Raw genomic sequence first — 19,273 nt, forward strand, 5'->3', positions numbered from 1 at the left:
TTTTGGTTGGGCTATATTTAAAACAAAGGTTAGCGCTCACAGGTGCTATAGTCGCGCGGTAGTTATGATGAAACACAGAAGTTTGTGTTGTAACCTGCCTTTCTAATGGATGAGACCTGGATTCAAGTCCCAGTAGACCCTAAATAAATATTTTTTATATAGCTGTCTATAAGCCCAAAGTCCGGATCTTGATTAATAGGTAGTATTATTTTACTAGCCGAGCCGTCATAGCCCAGTGGATATGACCTCTGTCTCCGATTCCGGTGTGGGTTCGAATCCGGTCCGGGGCATGCACCTCCAACTTTTCAGCTGTGTGCATTTTAAGAAATTAAATATCACGTGTCTCAATCGGTGAAGGAAAACATCGTGAGGAAACCTGCATACCAGAGAATTTTCTTAATTCTCTGCGTGTGTGAAGTTTGCCAATCCGCATTGGGCCAGCGTGGTGGACTATAAGCCTAATCCCTCTCATTCTGAGAGGAGACTCGAAGCTCAGCAGTGAGCCGAATATGGGTTAATGACGAATTATTTTACTAAGTTTTATGTTTAATGTTAAAGTGATTTTTTTAAATTATTCTTTACAGGTTAGCCCTTGACTACAATCTCACCTGGTAAGTGATGATGCAATCTTGGATGGAAGCGGGCTAACTTGTTAAGAAGAGGATGAAAATCCACACCCCATTCGGTTTCTTCACGACATCATACCGGAACACTAAATCGCTTGGCGGTACGTCTTTGCTGGTGGGTAACCAGCCACTGCCGAAGCCTCCCACCAACCACATCACTACTTGGTCCCAAAGTAAGCGTATGTGTTATGAACGCCGATTTTAATATAAATTTTTATAGTTATTTAGTATTTATATACATATAAATACTTACCTCGTACCTCCGTCTTTACTGAAAATACGATTTATTTCTTTATTATTTAGATAAATTATATACGTATGTAAGGTATAATTTTTTTAGATTCTTCAAAGCTTTATATATTAGACTAGCTGACGGCGTGCGGTTTCACCAGCTTGGTTCTCGTTCCCATAGGAAAACGGGGATAATATATAGCCTTCCTCGATGAGTAGGCTATCTAACACTGAAATAATTTTTCAAATCGGACCAGTTGATAATTAGAAGAGAACCTGAGGTTAGCGCGTTCAAACAAACAAACAAACTCTTCAGCTTTATTACATTAGTATAGATTTGTCGTCCAAAACGCCTAACAATACCTACATTAAAAACTTTTTAGAAAAATGCGTATCTAAATAACAATTAACTGTAACAATACCTAAATAACAAACGTACAAACACACATATTGAAAATACTGGACAGTTACAGAATTCCTTTTTTGAATTTGAAGTCGTGTTTATTATATATCAATTAAATAGATTTTATATCTCATGGTTTTTAGACCAAAGAGATCGATTTTAAGACCAATAAAAATATTCTGGCAGGTACATAATTTATTTTATGTGGAACAATTAATTTATTCTAAGACAAAACAGATGGACGGACTGATCTTATGTACTATTTTATTACAGCTAAAAACTTTATAAGTGCTTTTGCTTGTAAATGATTTTTAGTGTTAGGTATTTAGAGAAAGCATCTGCGCTATAATGTCTAAAAAAATATAAGCTTCTACTTTAATAATAGTTGCCACGTTGTTTCAGTGGATAGTATAAGTGGCTTAAGATTACGAGGTCCTGCGTTCGATTCGGGTTATAAAATAATCAGCTTTACTTTACTAATTAGGGAAACCTGTGAGAGCAGTGATAGCCCAGTAGATATGACCTATACATCCGATACCGGAAAGCGTAGGTTCGAATCCGGTCCGGGGCATGCACCTCCAACTTTTCAGTAGTGTGCATTTTAGGAAATTAAATATCACGTGTCTCAAACGGTGAAGGAAAAACATCGTGATGAAACATGAGGAAACCTGTATGTACCTCATAATTTTCTTAATTCTCTACGCGTGTGAAGCCTGCCAATCCGCATAGGGCCAGCTATTTTTTTTATTATTAATTTTATTAATATTTTCTTAAAATGCACATGACTGAAAAATTAGAAGAGCATGCCGCGGACAGGATTCGAACCCACACCCTCCGAATCGAAGGCAGACTAATGAATGAATATTCACTGGGCTATCACGACTATTATGCGGTTAAAACAATTTTCTTTTTTTTTAATTCTTTACAAGTTAGCCCTTGACTACAATCTCACCTGATGGTAAGTGATGATGCAATCTAAGATGGAAGCGGGCTAACTTGTTAGGAGTAAGGTGAAAAGCCACACCCCTTTCGGTTTCTACGCAACACCGCACCGGAACGCTAAATCGCTTGGTGGTACGTCTTTGCCGGTAGGGTGGTAAACCTCCCACCAGCCAGACCTGGACCAATTAAGAAAAATTCTACGAGCCCAACCGGGGATCGAACTCAGGACCTCGGTCTTGTAAATCCACCGCGCATACCACTGCGCCACGGAGGCCGTTTGCAGTGCAAAGTCTTCTTTTTATGCTATCCTTGGCTCTAGAGGTTTTTCTTACTGACTGATCTATCAACGCATTATATTTTCGTACTGTGAATATGTGTGTTTTAATAATATTTTTCAGTCTTTTACACAGGAAACTGTAATGAGCTCTGATATATTTACCTGTCTTTTTCAATCTAACATTTATATCAGCGACCCTACTATTGAGTGCTAGTCATTAATTATAGAAAATAATTATATAAAGAAATGAGATTTAAAAATCTTAATTTTTTGTTTACGCAAAATAAAAAGAAGGTAATTTTGTTTTTTTAATAAATAAAATGTAGTAATATATAAGCTTAATCTATACTAATATACTAATATTATAAGCTTAATCTATATTAATATACTAATATTATAATTTTAATCTATACTAATGATATGTATAGTTGATATGACAGTTGATAAGACCTCTACTTCCGATTCCGAAGGGTGTGGGTTCGAATCCGGTCTGGGGCATGCACCTCCAACTTTTAAAGATAAATATACTTTATTTGCACACCACAAAGACAAAAACAAGTGAAATAAAAAACAAATTAGGAAAACAACTTTTATAAAAAACAACTTTAAGAATTTAAATATCACGTATCTCATACGGTGAAGAAAAACATCGCAAGGTAACCTGCATACAACAAGATAAATTTCTTAATTATCTGCGTGTGTGAAGTCTGCCAATCTGCATTGGGCCAGCCTATTTGGCCTAACCCCTCTCATTCTGAGACTCGAGCTCAGCAGTGAGCCGAATATGGGTCGATAATGATGATGATGATGAATATTATAAGCTGTTTGTTTGGGCGCGGTATGTAATCTCAGAAAATGCTTTTTCTTCTTTTTATTAAATTTTCGTTTAATCCATTTATTGTCATTAATTTCCTTTATTTTCATTATTTTAATTCTTTTTGATACATTTTCATTTATTTTATTCATTTCATTATAACTTAACAGAGTGAGCCTCTAATTGTACTGTTGTTGTCTCTCTATATAATATCATTCCATAGAAAGAGAGAAATAGAGACATGTTCGAAACTCATACTATCAAGATTTACAAACGTCGTTACAAAATACCGTTTCATATTATAGTGATTGTTAAAAATTAAAAAAAAAAACCGCCCCTAGGCGATGGCCTAGGAGTGGTGTTTTTTTTTTTGGGGATGCCCAAATATTACCATGACATGTAGAAGCGTGGTGAAAATCCTTCTTTTGTCAGCGAGCCTGTGCTTTATAGTGTAAAAAATAATAATCAAACACTATAGTCGCCCTTACGATTTTCGAAAGTTCCCCTTGATTTCTCCAGGATTCAATCATCAGATCCTGACATGATGGCAATGATACCACCTCAGGAGTATACCCTTTTGACTAAAAAAGATTTAAGACCTTTTCCTATTTTTGGGATCGGTTAAAAATAGTCATCAGCCCATGATGATGAACCAATTTAAATCTCAGTTATTTCGCAATATTTTCTGCATAAACGAAACGGATTTTTGTTACAAATTTTATTGATAGCGTTCGCTGGCAACATATTCCAAAATAATCGTCTATTTTTGTGTCGTCGACGCAACTGCGTGGAATGTAGGTACAACGACAAAGATATTTTTGTTGTAAACTCCGAAATTGAGAGCTTTGAACGATCGTTTTTAAGCGAACTTCTGTGGAATCGAATGGAAACTTTTGTCAGAAACATCACCATTTGCACCCGCAGGCCCTTTGCGCCATATGTCCTAAAAGGGGCTCTCCTACAGGGGCTCCCCTACAGGGGCTCTCCTATAGGGGCTCTCCTACAGGGGCTCTCCTATAGGAGCTCTTCTATAGACCATATCTCCAAATCTGAGATTTGAAACTGAACTTTACTTGACAATAAAATATTTTTAACAAAAAAATGGAACGACTTCAAAACCACAAAAATAATCTAAAAAGCAAAAAATAACATCGCATGTGCTGCTTTCTGATTTTTTTGAAAGCGGTGCCAAGCCAGTGACATATTTATTAAAGCGGTTTCTGAAAGAAACACGGGAAAGAACTGTCTTTAAATCCTAAAAGTTTAAGATTTAATCGGCTTTAGTTGATGCATCACTGGGTTGGCACCGCCTTCAAAGTGATCAGAAGGTAGCACATACGATGTTATTTTTCGCTTTTTTGTTTATTTTTGTGATTTTGAAGTCGGTTCAATTTTTTTGATAAAAAGATTTCATAAAAATCGATTGTTTTCATTTTCATGAAAATTAAATCCAATCCAATCTGGAAGTATTCGGCGAACTGTTATTACATTATTAAGAAATTAAATATCACGTGTCTCAAACGATGTAGGAAAACCATTGTGAAGAAATCTGCTTAACAGAGAATTTTCTCGATACTCTTCGTATGTGAAGTCTGCCAATCCGAATTGTAATTACGCCAAGCGCCAGCGTGGTGAACTATCAGTCTAACCCCTCTCTTCCTGAGAGGAGACTCGTGCTCAAAAGTGAGCCGAATATGGGAATATCACTAAACATAGTGTTTAACTATATGAAGTATCTCTTTACTCTCCTTTATTTATATATAATATAATATTATTATCTAATTAATAAGACCTGTAAGGTTGAAAAGGGTGTTTTCAACCTTACAAGCCATTCAAATATAGAAAATTAAAAAAAAATCTCAATGCAAAAATATATATTTTATGGAACAACCATTAACAAGTAAGTTGGTTTGGGTACCCTGTGTATGTACGATATTGTGTATGCTGTGAGTTTTCGAAGAGTTACATCGAAATTGATCCATCCGTTTGAGACGTATGATATCACAGATATACACCATACACAGACAGACAAACATTGAGGTCAAAGTTACGGAAATAAATACCTCTTTTGTAGAGGGTTAAAAAATTTTTAGGGTAATAGGGTAAGAGATACAAAAACAATTCAAAATGTTTATAGTAAAAATTTATTCATTAAAAATAGGGTTCTTTAAAAATAGGTCTCAAAAAGTTTTACAAAATTATTTTTACAAACAATAATTTATTACAAAATACATGTCTCTTAATAACTAAATACACTTTAGTTTTGTGCGTCTTGTCATTAAATTAAAAAAAAAACATTAACAATGATTATTCTTAAATCTAATAATCTCAGGATAAAACACTAAAACAGGAGATTCGATGACACCGAATCGGTGCTTCGTATTGCGAAAAAAATCTAAAATTATTTTACGAATTAGCTCTTAGTAAAACTACCCTAAGACTAACATTTGTAAAAATTCTAAAAAAAACATGTCTAACATTTTGTACACTTTATTTTATTTAATAATCTCAATAAGGACTTATAATTAGTATATTTATATAAATGTCTAATGTATATAAAAAATTACAAAAGGCACCAAAGTTGCACTGCTTTTAAAGGCACATAATAAATTCATTTATTTACAATTTTACATTTCGTTGAGGCACTCAAATCACATACGAGTTAAAATGCAATATTCTCTTATTGTACTTAAAAAATGGAAGACATTCATCAGATGTTTGTTTACATTATTTACAATGGTTTTAAAAATGTATACGATATGTATAATGAAGTAAATAAACTCAAACTCATATTTTATCGGAGTATGATGAAGGAAACACACTTTCTTCGTCCTCATACATTCATGAACAATCTTCTGATAAAAAGCTGGTACATATCTACATATCTGGCGAAATCACAGCGTACCAAACGTTTACGATACGCCAATATCAAACGTCGAAGTTAATACGATAATTATTATTTAACACTTCCTTCCATCGACTAAATTAAATGTCGTATTGTGGTCAGTTCGAAGTAGTTTTTTCAGACGTGTCTATTGTGCCTCAAATTTAAAAATTTGCAACAACACTCATCAGTATTATTTTGTAATAATGTTAAAATATTTTATTAACGCATCTAAATTTAATTATACTGAATTATAATTCATTCATTTTTCAACTTTTTTCACTTCACCAGATATGAGCTGGATGTCAAAAATCCAGTTAGGCCAAAATTTTATCATATTCCGACAAATTCAAATGAGTTTAGTCATATAACAGTTTTAAACAAGTTACAATGTAATGAAATTTCTAAATCATAAGATACTTGTCTTTTCATTGATACGAGATAATTTATGTACTTTAAGCAAATAAATTTAGAATTTAAAATTAATCAGTCTCTTGGAGCAGTGGAAAGACATTTAAAGAATCTTTGCACCATTCCAATCTCAGTGACTTAAAAGACATCCTGCGTGAGGGATTAGCAATGCTACGAAAGGCAAAAAATTAAAAGCCAAAAGTCGTTCAAAGAGATAAAAAGCCAAATTTACTTGAATATATTAATTAATTTTTATGGTATATTATTCTGTATAGCATGGCGACATCACTCACTTAGGAAAGGAAAAAAGAAGCGTATCAGAACTACTGTAAACTTAAATGCTATTGTATCATCTGAAGATATTGATTTTCTTCATAAAACGAAGATAGAGAAGTTTGGAGATCGTTCACAACCATATTGTCACCGCCCTGTAGAGGATGTGTGCTACTGGATACCATTTCAGAACTCTTCCAATTCTCACAGTTCTCTACGTATTCCAAGGTCCTTTGATATGTCTCCTGACGCATGGTATTTTGGTTTTTCTTTCTTCCATTCGTAGCCTCTATTTGGGACTGAGAGATATCCCAAACTTGAACATCAGTTTGGTTGTTTTGGCTTCTCAAACTATTCATACTGCAGTCCGCTTGTTGCTCCGCAGCATTTTTGACCATCTGATTGCAATTCATTGACATTCTCGCACCGTTTATAGGTTTTTGACTACCTGTAGACATATTGACTGAATTCTGACCAGATTTTTGCATGTTGTGCTTGTTGAATTGGTTGCCAGGATAGTCCCATTGGTTGTAAGATCTCTGATGATTGTAGTATTGGTTATTGTTCATCATTGCCTGGTTGTACTGATGGTTATTCTTTGGTGGTGGAGGACCCATTACGTTAGCAGCGTTCGCTACAGAATTGTATGGAGGCGGTTGAGGATATTGCATGTTCTGGTTATATTGTACGTTTTGCATGGGAGGACATACATTCTGTTGTTCACAGTAACTGTTCATAGCACCACGACTCATGTTTCCACTGTTATCGACGCTCATTACTGAAGATCGTGATAACTGCATTTGATGCATCTGAGCATTTTGATTTGGATAATTCATCGGTTGAACGTAATTTGTCATTTGATTATTATAAACCATGTTTTGATGGTTGTTTTGCATCATTGTCACCTGTGGTTGATTAGGATTATAGTGTTGCATCATCTGGTACTGTTGAATGTTTTGGTTTCTCATGTTTACATTGACTTGGTTTTGTATGGGATAAGGTGGCGCTGGGCCGTAGTTTTGGTTTTGGTATTGATTAGGAACGTTACTAAAGTTTTTGTTTGGAAGTTTTGGAGGACAGTTGGGACGGTTATTATAGGGTGGTGCTGCCGTCATTTGTTGAGGAGGATTCATGTTACTCATCATTATATTCGCATTTTGATTTGGCACTGGTTGCATCGTCATATTGGACATGTTTTGTACCATAGGACTTGTTATTGGGCTTTGAAGGCCAGGATGCATTGGACTTGGCATGCCATGACTCATCGGACTAGCAATGTTCTGCGTCATTGGACTTGCCATGTTCATCATGGGACTTGCGATGTTCTGGGAATGAGGACTTCCAATGTTGTTGTGTCGGGGACTCATTATCATTTGATTTGGCATCTGAGGGCTCAATAAACTCTGCATACTTTGTGGGCTCATTGCATTGTGCTGTGGAGACATGACGCTCATGACACTTTGCGGACTCATGACATTGTATACGCTTGGTGGGCTCATGATGCTTTGAGGCATATGCTGAGGGCTTCTGATGCTCTGTGGGCTCATTGAACTATGCGGTAGACTCTGAGGACTTAACATGTTATGTGCTAAACTGGGACTCATGATAGTTTGTGTCATGACAACTGTTTTTGGACTCATAGCGGGCTTTTGAGGTAGGGGGTTGTTGACTCGCATTCTATTGGATTGATCTGTTTGATTTGCTGTCATAGTTTGTAAAGACTGCAAAGGGTTGCTTGTAACAACATTACTTGTCGGGGGTTTTGAGAATTCTTGTTCACATGTTTCTGGTGTAACTTCCGGTATAACTTGTTCCGAAAGAGGGGGGTTCTTATCATCTAAAGACTTGGAGGCTAATAGAGAGCCGCTGTTACCAGACATACTAACATCTAATGACCTTAAATCAACTTGAATATCACTTATGTTGAGATCACTTCCAATGGCACCTAAATTTTTGAGAAGGGAATCGTCACTCGTCGCAACATCACTGATTTTGTCGCTAGAATTGTTTGTATGGTGTATTTCACTGGATAAAATGTCTTTGGTTGTTGTATCTTTTTCTTTGTTTGCTCCTTCTGGGTCAGGATTGCTGGAGTCCGTTTTTGCTGGTGTTACCGAGTCGGTTCCCAATATTGATTGGTTAAGATATTGCATCATTTCGTCTGGTATCACCAGCTTGTTCTCCACCATTTCTCCTTCCGCGACCTGATTAAAACATACAATCATGTTAATTACACAAGTTTTATTTGCGGCAATGTACAAAGAACTACATACAAAAAAAATACATGGGATTTGCTAATTACCTGTTCAAGATTGACTTCTTGATTTGGGTGATGAACTTGTGCTGTGGTGATAACCACAGTGTTTGTGGAATTTGATCGAGATTCTTTATACGATATCACATGATCATCTTCTGTCTTGAATGGGAAGGGAGCATCACCCTGTAAATAAACAACCAAATGTATTTTTAAGTAAACAGTTTTCCTCTGATAATACTTTTAAAATTATCTCCATCTTATTTTACTATAAAAAAAACTTAAAATATATTAACTTTCATAATGATGATATTCAATAGCATAATCTTTTAAAAGCATTACTCTAATAGGGATGTTTAGTTGCAAGTGCTTAAAGATGAAGGATATATAAATAGAATTGTGTAATATACCATTTAGTTTTAAGTGAAGTAGAGCTTTCTCTGATAGATTCTACAAAAGTAATTACAAAGTAATTACATGCTTACTTCTACTACTAATTATTATCACTGTTATGATTAGAAGGGGTTTCTTCCTAAAGAGTTATGTTTCCGAAGTGTAAAAGAACAAACGTATTTTACTCCTGTGTCTAATATGTATATCTATGGATGTCCTCTTTTATATAGGAGACGGGTGTAAACAATTAACGAAGACGAATGAGTACGTACCACATCGTCATTGGTGCATGGATATGGCTGATATCCCTGAGCCTGGTCACTGAGGTTGGATTGCTCTGACAATCTCCTGGCTTCCTCCTTCACTTGCACGTTAGGATCCAGTTCTAGGGCTAACTCTTCTGCTCTCACTTCTGAACACGTGACTCCTCGAAGCAGTACAGCCTAAAAATGCAAGAAAATATATTATAATGATAGGGCTTTATTAAAAACGTACAGTTAATAAGAAAATGTTAACAGTTTGGTGTTTGTTGAGCTTTGATCAACGTTAGAAACTACTCCTTTGCCAAAAACGATTTATTATTTTTTTGGATATGCCAACAACGCCAATTTTGAAAATCGTTCCATAAATAGCTCATCAACATAGTATACTAATCAAAGTATACAGGGCCCTGGGGAGTATTTCCCATAACTCTGAGGTTACATTCTTTACCGAAAATAAATTTAAAATGTTCAAAGAACATGATTGTGTTCTAAAATTAATATTTTCGGAGTAAATAATATTTCTTTTGTAAATAGATCTTAAAATGTCCCTTATATATATTATAGATAAGACGTAGCCAAATTTTAAAATGCAAGGTGAGTTGCTTGTGTTACATGGATAGTCAAAATTCTTTGAAATACTTTGTATGATCCCACGCAAAGTTTTTATTTTTTAGTTATAAAATATTAGCTATGCTATTCGGCTCCTTTAAGTGGACTCGTCAACACCTTGATGTTATGAGACATACTCCCCAGCATCCTGTTTATTTAAAAAAAAATACCATCAAGACTTAGTTTTCCTTGATAACTAGAACAGAATATGGATGGCCATGCGTTTAAAAATCCCTAAATGGTTGATTCAACTTGTCACTTCCTTTAGAAGTCCAAAATGATTCATTTTGACGACCGCGTGGCGCAGTGGGTAGTGACCCTGCTTTCTGCATCCACGGTCGTGGGTTCGATTCCCACAACTGGAAAATATTTGTGTGATGAGCATGGGTGTTTTCCAGTGTCTGTGTGTATTTATACATTATATAAGTATTTATATGTAGTATATAAATGTATATGAATATTATAATATCAACTATCTTAGCACCCATAACACAAGCTACTCTGTATGCTTACTTTGGTACTTTGGGGCTAGATAGTGATGTGTATTGTTGAAGTATACTTATTTATTATTTATTATACGAGTAGTTACCTGATTGCCTTGTGAGGTCCTTACAGCTTGAACTGCAGCCAATGCTGACGACGGCGGCGGGGCGTAGCCTACGCAGGAAACTTGACTAGATCTGTAATGAGGTGATAATTATTAGTAAGATGCCATCTCTGGCACAGTTCATAATACTGTGGCTTTTAATAAAGAGGTTTTGGGTACAATACCCAGCTGTGATAAATTTGGAAGTTTTTTTTATTTTTTATTAGTTACAAGTTAGCCCTTGACTACAATCTCACCTGATGGTAAGTGATGATGCAGTCTAAGATGGAAGCGGGCTAACTTGTTAGAAGGAGGATGAAAATCCACACCTCTTTCGGTTTCTACACGGCATCGTACCGGAACGCTAAATCGCTTGGCGGTACGTCTTTGCCGGTAGGGTGGTAACTAGCCACGGCCGATGCCTCTCACCAGCCAAAGTTTATGTTTATGTTTACTAAGTTTATGTTTAAGTTTATGTTTACTAAATTGGGGCAAATCTTTTGACGGCCTCCGTGACGCAGTGGTATGCGCGGTGGATTTACAAAAACGGAGATCCTGGGTTTGATTCCCGGCTGGGCAGATTGAGATATTCTTAATTAGTTCAGGTCTAGCTGGTGGGGGGCTTCGGCCGTGGCTAGTTACCATCCTACCGGCAAAGACGTACCGCCAAGCGATTTAGCGTTCCGCTACGATGCCGTGTAGAAACCAAAAGGGGTGTGGATTTTCATCCTCCTCCTAACAAGTTAGCCCGCTTCCATCTTAGACTGCATCATCACTTACCATCAGGTGAGATTGTAGTCAAGGGCTAACTTGTAAAGAATAAAAAAAAACAAAAAAACATCAGCTGGCCTATTCACTAATTTGATCCTTTTTAACAACCTATCAAAATAAACATCAAATCAACTGAGAAATGTCATCTAGCTATTGTATGATTTCTACGAAGAGTTGTCAGTAGAAGGGATGACATTTGTTACATAGAATCTCAATTCGTATAGGTATATCTAATAACATACGTCAAAGTTAGGAAATTAGCTTGCTTTAATCAATAATCAGGCTAAATCTATACTAATATAATAAAGCTGAAGGGTTTCTTTGTTTGATTGAACGCGCTAATCTCAGGAACTACTGGTCCGATTTGAAAAATTCTTTCAGTGTTAAATAGCCCATTTATCGAGGAAGGCTATAAGCTATATATTATCCCCACATTCCTACGGGAACGGGAACCACGCGGGTGAAACCGCGCGATGTCAGCTAGTAAATATATAAAAATATTTACACAACACGAAAGTATTATTACAAATTTTACCTCCGACTGCTGTCAGGTGACAGTTGGTCATAAATGGCCGCATGCTGCGCGACTAGCCTCTGCTGCCCGGCCACGCCTGTGGTGGTGACCACCGCGCCCGACACCACTGACGCCTGGCTGCTCTTGCGCGAGATATCCGACGATCTGTCGGGAGAACATCTAGATTAACGGCATGTTTGTAATGATCAATCGTGAAACATCAACTTGAGAAAAATTAGTCAACATTTTTCTCAAGTTGTTAATTGGACTACAATATGAGTAGCAGCAACAGTGAAATCACTAACGCGACTGGCAACGTGACGGTGTCCACGAAGCCTAACAAACAACTGAGTTCAAGTCATCAAATACCCTCTTATTTATCCACTGGTGCTACAACTATATATTTATAAAAATCTCGTTTTTTTTAATATTCATCTATAGAATTCTTTACAGACGAAATACGAATGAACTTACCTAGCACTATACAAACTGCTTCCAGAAGAGATTCCAGAGTCTCGCCTCGTGTTGGGCAGTCCGGTCTTCAGTTCTACCGCTACGTTTGTACCTCCTATTTCTGTCCGCCCTTGAATACCACCTAAAATATAAAAAAAACAAATAAAGTGTGACGATGAATATTAAATGTAAATTAAAAAAAAACATCATATTGGGTAGCATTACGTCATTAAAGTCGAATGAATACAAAGTATGCACTTTACCTAAAGCACATTCAGAAAAAAATTGAGTTGTGCCGTCTGCTAGGTCGAACATTTAAGATTACAGAGTAAAATCTCTTTCCACCAATATCTGTTATATATAAAAAACATCCTAGTTCATAGCAATATCTGCCAATATCTGCAAATTTCTAGTCCAGTGAGCAAAATGTGGGCTCATGCCAGATTCTCCTCGCAAGTCATTTTTTTTCTTTCCCGCAAGTCTGTGAGCACAATGTAGGCTCATGCCAGATTCTCCTCGCAAGTCTGTGAGCCCAATGTGGGCGGGCTCATGCCAGATTTACCTCGCAAGTCCGTGAACGTGGGCACTTGATACTTACTCGTACTTGTGAATTTTATTCCCAACGGTGATAAGATAACTTTGTATGGGGACTGTGGACGTGTTAACTACACACGTGGCTCTGCTATCACCATCAAAGCTCGCAGCATTAGGGTCAGCTAGTCCACTATTTAACTTTCTTCTTATCTTCTTTCTTACAAGTATAAAGAACATTCTAGTTACCTCCACCAACATCTGCCCCGTGTATGGGCGGCATCAGTCTCCCCACTCCCATCTTGTGTCCGAAGCGCGGCGCGTGATGATGGGCGCGCGGCTCCCCTATCGCTACCATAGCGCGCAGCATGAGGGGCAGTTGTCCCACTTCCCCTACCACTTCCTGTTCCACCTGGAACATTAGTTCATATAACAATTCATAATAACTGACTTTTTTTTTTATAATATTTGATATATGCATCTTGGCATCATTGGGCCCTTGCCTATAGTCCTGGTTCGAGCAATTGAAACAATTTTCAGTAGCAGACTAAAGATTAACATTGTGGACATAGTCTAGAGATTACAACTAATTGACATAGTCTGGATCGAAGGTTCATATTCCCTGTTCTACAAAAAACAGAGCCCCACAAGAGAGATGGACAATAGAGGAGAACATCTTAGCATTCCATGGATTCACCGTGCGGATGTACCAAAGTACCATGGTGTGATAGATACAAAAACTCTAAGCAAATCCCGGGACAGTTTGAGTTCTGTCAGACTAAGAGTTCTAGTTAGACTAAGATCTTCGATCAGGTTACAGAGAAATTTTGCTGGTATGTCTCTCGCATCTATTTCATGATATAACATACATAAAGATCTTGGCAGGCAGACAGGTAAAAATAATTGTATTTACCTCGCCATCTAGTCTGAAGTAGGGAGCGCCGTTTTCATCACTAAACCCGCCCAAACCAGACACACCGAAGTCCAGTTCACCACCACATTGTGCTGATAACTGTAACAAACATCACAATTACTGAGATGAGATGAGAATGTATAATTACCTCCATCTTGTAAATCCACCGCGCATACCAATGTGCCACGGAGGCCGTTAAAATGTATGCTGATATGAGTATGTTTTTTACCAGCATTACAAGCATATTACAGCATTGCATTTTAGTTCAAATTAAATTAGAAATTTACGAAAACATTAAGTGAAATACACATAATATCATCCAATAAAAAAATTCTTACCTGATGAGCCGGTGTATGTAGACCATGAGGTAAGGGTGAAGCTGGGCTCTCACTCTTGACAGAGGCCGAGGACGTGTGACCCCTCACCCCCATAGGAACTCCACCCTCCTCCGACCGTGGCGAAGATCCCGCGCCACCACCCCCAGACTCGGCTGAATCGTCTCCTCGACTGCACCCTGGGAAGTATAATTTGCTTAATTAAACAACCTTTAATAGGATAAGGGTTGAATAAATCCCACAATACCTTCTTCCCGGAAAATAATGACCACTATCCATACCCGTCATCTTAGGGCTGCTTCAAAGAGATTTTTTTGGAGGAAAAGCCCAATATTGCTTAACCCGACTCAGGATTCGAAACCAAACGTCATGAGACTTAACCAATAGATATGTCTTGTGAATTACATAATAATACATTAACAGCCAAGTAAGCTGATGGCAGCAACCCATATAAAAACGAAAGGACCTTCATCACGAAATATCGAAAACTGTTTCTCATACAAAGATAATCATTGGCAGAGGGTTATACGAAGTAGTTAGTAGACCTCCGGAATAAGGGATGTGCTAATGGTCTGCTAGCATAAAATAATGATAGTGACATACCTTTATGTTTCTTGCTGGCGTAGAACTCAGCACCATGTACAGTCTTCACATGCTTGCGGAGGGAGGACGGGTCTGTGTACCGCTTCGTGCAGCCTGGAGCCTTACATACGTACGGTTTCTGAAATTATTAAAAACTTTATTTGAAACAATCCCAAATACTTGATTTAAGTGAAACACTCATCGATGGCATAAACAACGTTTTCTCCTGCGTTATATCATAGTACAAATATTGTGCAAGAACCTCGATCGCTTGTAGGTTTAAGTGGTAGAGTTATCTGCAGTCCATTTCACTGACTTATGTTAGTTGACGTACCTACATATAAGAAATTGAGGTTCTATATAATAAATGTCATTTGGTGCCTACTGAGAACCCTTCGTGGATATCATACAGCAGGTACGAATAGATAACTTTTATTAGTTGATTTGATGTTTATTTATAATAGACCAAATTTGTGAATAGGCCAGTTTATCTTATACTGTCCACAAAAATCGACTAATCTGACAAATAAACCCTCAACGAAACCACTCCCAAACAAGTAGGCACACACACATCCTCAGTAGGCCTAAGATGCACGCCACGACAAATCTCGTAAAGACAAAATGACTTATAGTCTACCAATAGCAATCGAACCGGAAGTATCGCTTTATTTAGACGCAATATGCCATTTTATCGTAAATAGTATCAATTTAACTGTTTAAGACCTTTACACAGAAATCATTCAGTAGATATAACATGCATCGATATATCTATATCTAGCTAAGAAAACATAGGTCTACTTACCTCATTACTATGAGTTCTGTTCTGATGCTTCGCCCGATCGCTGGCGTTGGAGAAAGCCTTCGCACAGCCGGGGTATTCGCACGTGTAGGGCTTCTCCCCGGTGTGACTCCGCAGGTGGGTCTTCAGGTTCTCGAGCCGGGAGTAAGCTTTGCAGCATCCCTCGAACTGAAATAAATAATCATCATCATCATTATCATAAAGCGGATACCTGCTACTTCATACGCGTGAAATTCGGTTCTTCACAAATCCGATATGTTCCTATATGTTCCTCAATTCTACTCTATCTTCCAGTGAAAGTTTCATTAAAATCAGTCCAGCTGTTACAAACGATGAAGGAGAAACATCGCGAGGAAACCTACATACCAGAGAATTTTTATAATTCTCTGCATGTGTGAAGTCTGCCAATCTGCATTGGGCCAGCGTGGTGGACTAATTGGTCTTATCCCTCTCATTCTAAGAGGAGGCTCGAGCTCAGCAATGAGCCGAAAATGGGTTGCTAATGATTATGATACTTACTGTACACTTATGAGGCTTTTCTCCAGTGTGGCGTCTCATATGCACCACAAGCATGTACTGCGCTTTGAAAGGCTTCTCGTCCCTGGAGCAGCTGACCCAGCGGCAGACGAAGGCTTTCTTGCTGGCGTGGATGTGGTCTGTGTTGATGTGCTTTACTAGATCGTCCTGTGTTGGGAACTCCAGCTTACAGTCCACCTAAAACATGGAAATACAGTTATTAGAAGGCAAATTATGGTTTACAGAAAGAATGACATACAAAAATAATTTGGCTTGGGTTTTTTTTTTTTTTTTATTGAGAAAGAATACAATAAGGAACTTAAGCTAACTTAACCCTTAGCTTGGGTTGGATACAGAAGGTAGACAATTCTAAAAATGATATACGTGTGTATTGCAAGAATCCTCATCCAGAAGCAACGTAGTGGATTGGATACTTTTTAAATTCAATAGTGTTTCATTTGGCATATATGTTAAAACAAAAAAATGTAAATAAGAGGACAATATGTAAATAAAATACAAAACTATTGAATTACATGAAAAAGAAATTTAAGGTTAGGTATCTGGTGTCAAAATTAAGGTTTCCTGTGATCAAAACCCAAGTATTAGATAGATATCCATACTAAAACTCACATTGCAAAATGCAGTGTTCGGGCTATTAATGCTACTAAGAATTTCTCGGAAAAAAGAAAACCCTGATTACTCATAGTCTGACACAGGTTTCAAAAACCCACTTCGTCCTGATCTGCGAATAGGCAATCCACTAGACCAAAGAGGCAGTTACAAAACATATTAGAAGTAGTCTTACCCAGTGGCAGTTAGTCTCAATGAAGTCTCCAGGCTCATCCTTAGAGTCCAGCCCGTCGTGGACCGTGCTCTCTGCCGCCGCCGACAATGGCTTGTTGCTGTTCATGTTCTCTCGGTGTGATATCAGCACTTGTGGGGACTTGCGCTGGTTGAGAGCCGTTGATGCACTGTAAAGGGATTATATACTCATTAGTAAACAGATTCATTGTTTCTATTCATAAATAGCTAATTCCTTGACGGAATTTACAAGACGGAGGTCTTAGTTTCGATCCCCGGCTGGGCCGATTGAGATTTTCTTAATTGATCTCGGCCGTGGCTAGTTACCATCCTACCGGCAAAGACATACCGCCAAGCGATTTAGCGTTCCGGTACGATTTCATGTAGAAACCAAAAGAGGTGCGGATTTTTATCATACTCTTACTATTTTGTAGAGACTATACCATAGAATATACCACGGTCCTGAGACGCTTGCAACCAGTGAATCCCTAAGACTTGCTTGATGTTGTCAGCCAAAATTCCTTACTTCCTGAAAATGAAAGTCTTGTTTCCAATCTATCCACGAATCCTCTCATATCTAATGCATCTCAGCGAGTGATGGACCGAACTATGCTCGGAGTATCTTAGCGTGATCGAATCGTTAGTCTATACTAATATTATAAAGCTGAAGAGTTTGTTTGTTTGTTTTGTTTGATTAAACGCGCTAATCTCAGGAACTACTGATCTGATTAGAAAAATTCTTTCAGTGTTAGATAGCCCATTTAACGAGGAAGGCTATAGGCTATATATTATCTCCGTATTCCTACGGGAACAGGAACCACGCGGGTGAAACCGCGCGGCGTCAGCTAGTTATGAAATAATGATTCAAAATGATAACTATAAGATTACCTATCAGCCTCCATAACACTGGTGATTTCAGGTTGCTGATGCGGTTGCTGCATGTGAGGGGGCGTGCCGTCCAGCCCCAGGCCGGGCCGCACGTCCACCGGCGCGATCAGCAGCTGAGTCGGTGACGATATGTGAGATCTGGAAACGAAGTACAGGATGCTTTGGAATTGGAATTAAAGTAAACTTGAAGTCGAGCCACGCTATTATCTTTAGTTAAGTATAATTATATTCTATAATCCACTGCCGCTCGTCAGCACACAATAACAAACTATCTTGTGTAGGCGAGTGCCCGGCGTAGTGTGCTGCCGCTGCTGGTGCGCGGGGTCAAGCAGCAAGCGCGTTGCCGGGAATGACGCCGCTGCCGCTCGTCAGCACACAACAATAAGCAGCCCCCAGATGCGCGTTCGCGGCGGTGTGTGCCACTGCCGCTGCTGCCTGCTGGTGAGCAAGGTCCAGCAGCACGTCTGGGTATAACGCCGCTGCCGCTCGTCAGCACACAACAACATACCTGTGTATGCCAGCCATCAGATGCTCATGCGCTGCCGCCTGCTGCTGCGCGGGGTCGAGCAGCACGATGCCAGGGATGACGTTGTTGCCGCTCGTCGTCAGCACACAACAACAAACCTGTGTATGCCGGCCACCAGATGCGCGAGCGCGGCCTGGTGTGCCGCCTCTGCCGCTGCCGCTCGTCAGCACACAACAACAAGTTACCTGTGTATGCCAGCCACCAGATAAGCGAGCGCGGCGTGGCGTGCCGCCGCCGCTGCCGCTGCCGCTCGTCAGCACACAACAACATACCTGTGTATGCCGGCCACCAGATGCGCGTGCGCGGCGTGGTGTGCCGCCGCCGCTGCTGCCTGCTGGTGCGCGGGGTCGAGCAGCACGCCGCCGGGGATGACGCCGCTGCCGCCGCGAGCCAGAAGCTGTTGCGCCAACGATGCATGCGATAGCGACAGCGCTGGGGATATTGCTCCTGGAACAAATAGTACAATTTTAAAGATCTGTCAATCACCTAGTGCTTATACATGAATGCTTAAAGGTCAATAATTATTCTCACGTTTCTGAAAAGTAAACGGCAGTACCCACGCGGCATACTATGCAAGTCATGTACGCAGTGACCAATACACGATCAATTATAGTCGTGGGTACTACAGAAACTTGAGAATAATTGACCGTTTGTGGCTAGCATAACAGGCCGAGCGTG

General features: G+C 38.7%; 1 protein-coding gene across 2 annotated transcripts in view; it reads right to left on the reverse strand.

Moving 5' to 3' along the window:
• Positions 1–5,418: 5,418 nt before the first annotated feature.
• LOC112046560 (transcriptional activator cubitus interruptus) overlaps positions 5,419–19,273 on the reverse strand; it is a 145,904-nt gene continuing 132,049 nt past the window's right edge. For both annotated transcript variants that reach the window (XM_024083240.2, XM_024083241.2), the window contains 15 exons: positions 18,868–19,042; positions 18,070–18,207; positions 17,186–17,351; positions 16,384–16,578; positions 15,868–16,032; positions 15,087–15,204; positions 14,487–14,662; positions 14,149–14,247; positions 13,485–13,647; positions 12,726–12,846; positions 12,273–12,416; positions 10,970–11,060; positions 9,781–9,951; positions 9,164–9,301; positions 5,419–9,065 (listed from right to left, as the gene is read on the reverse strand). In XM_024083240.2, coding sequence (XP_023939008.1) covers positions 6,930–9,065; positions 9,164–9,301; positions 9,781–9,951; positions 10,970–11,060; positions 12,273–12,416; positions 12,726–12,846; positions 13,485–13,647; positions 14,149–14,247; positions 14,487–14,662; positions 15,087–15,204; positions 15,868–16,032; positions 16,384–16,578; positions 17,186–17,351; positions 18,070–18,207; positions 18,868–19,042 — 4,196 coding nt within the window. In that variant the 3' untranslated portion in view covers positions 5,419–6,929. The remainder of the gene's footprint in view (positions 9,066–9,163; positions 9,302–9,780; positions 9,952–10,969; positions 11,061–12,272; positions 12,417–12,725; positions 12,847–13,484; positions 13,648–14,148; positions 14,248–14,486; positions 14,663–15,086; positions 15,205–15,867; positions 16,033–16,383; positions 16,579–17,185; positions 17,352–18,069; positions 18,208–18,867; positions 19,043–19,273) is intronic.

The sequence above is a fragment of the Bicyclus anynana genome, chromosome 25 (assembly GCF_947172395.1).
Source record: "Bicyclus anynana chromosome 25, ilBicAnyn1.1, whole genome shotgun sequence".
Taxonomy (NCBI): domain Eukaryota; kingdom Metazoa; phylum Arthropoda; class Insecta; order Lepidoptera; family Nymphalidae; genus Bicyclus; species Bicyclus anynana.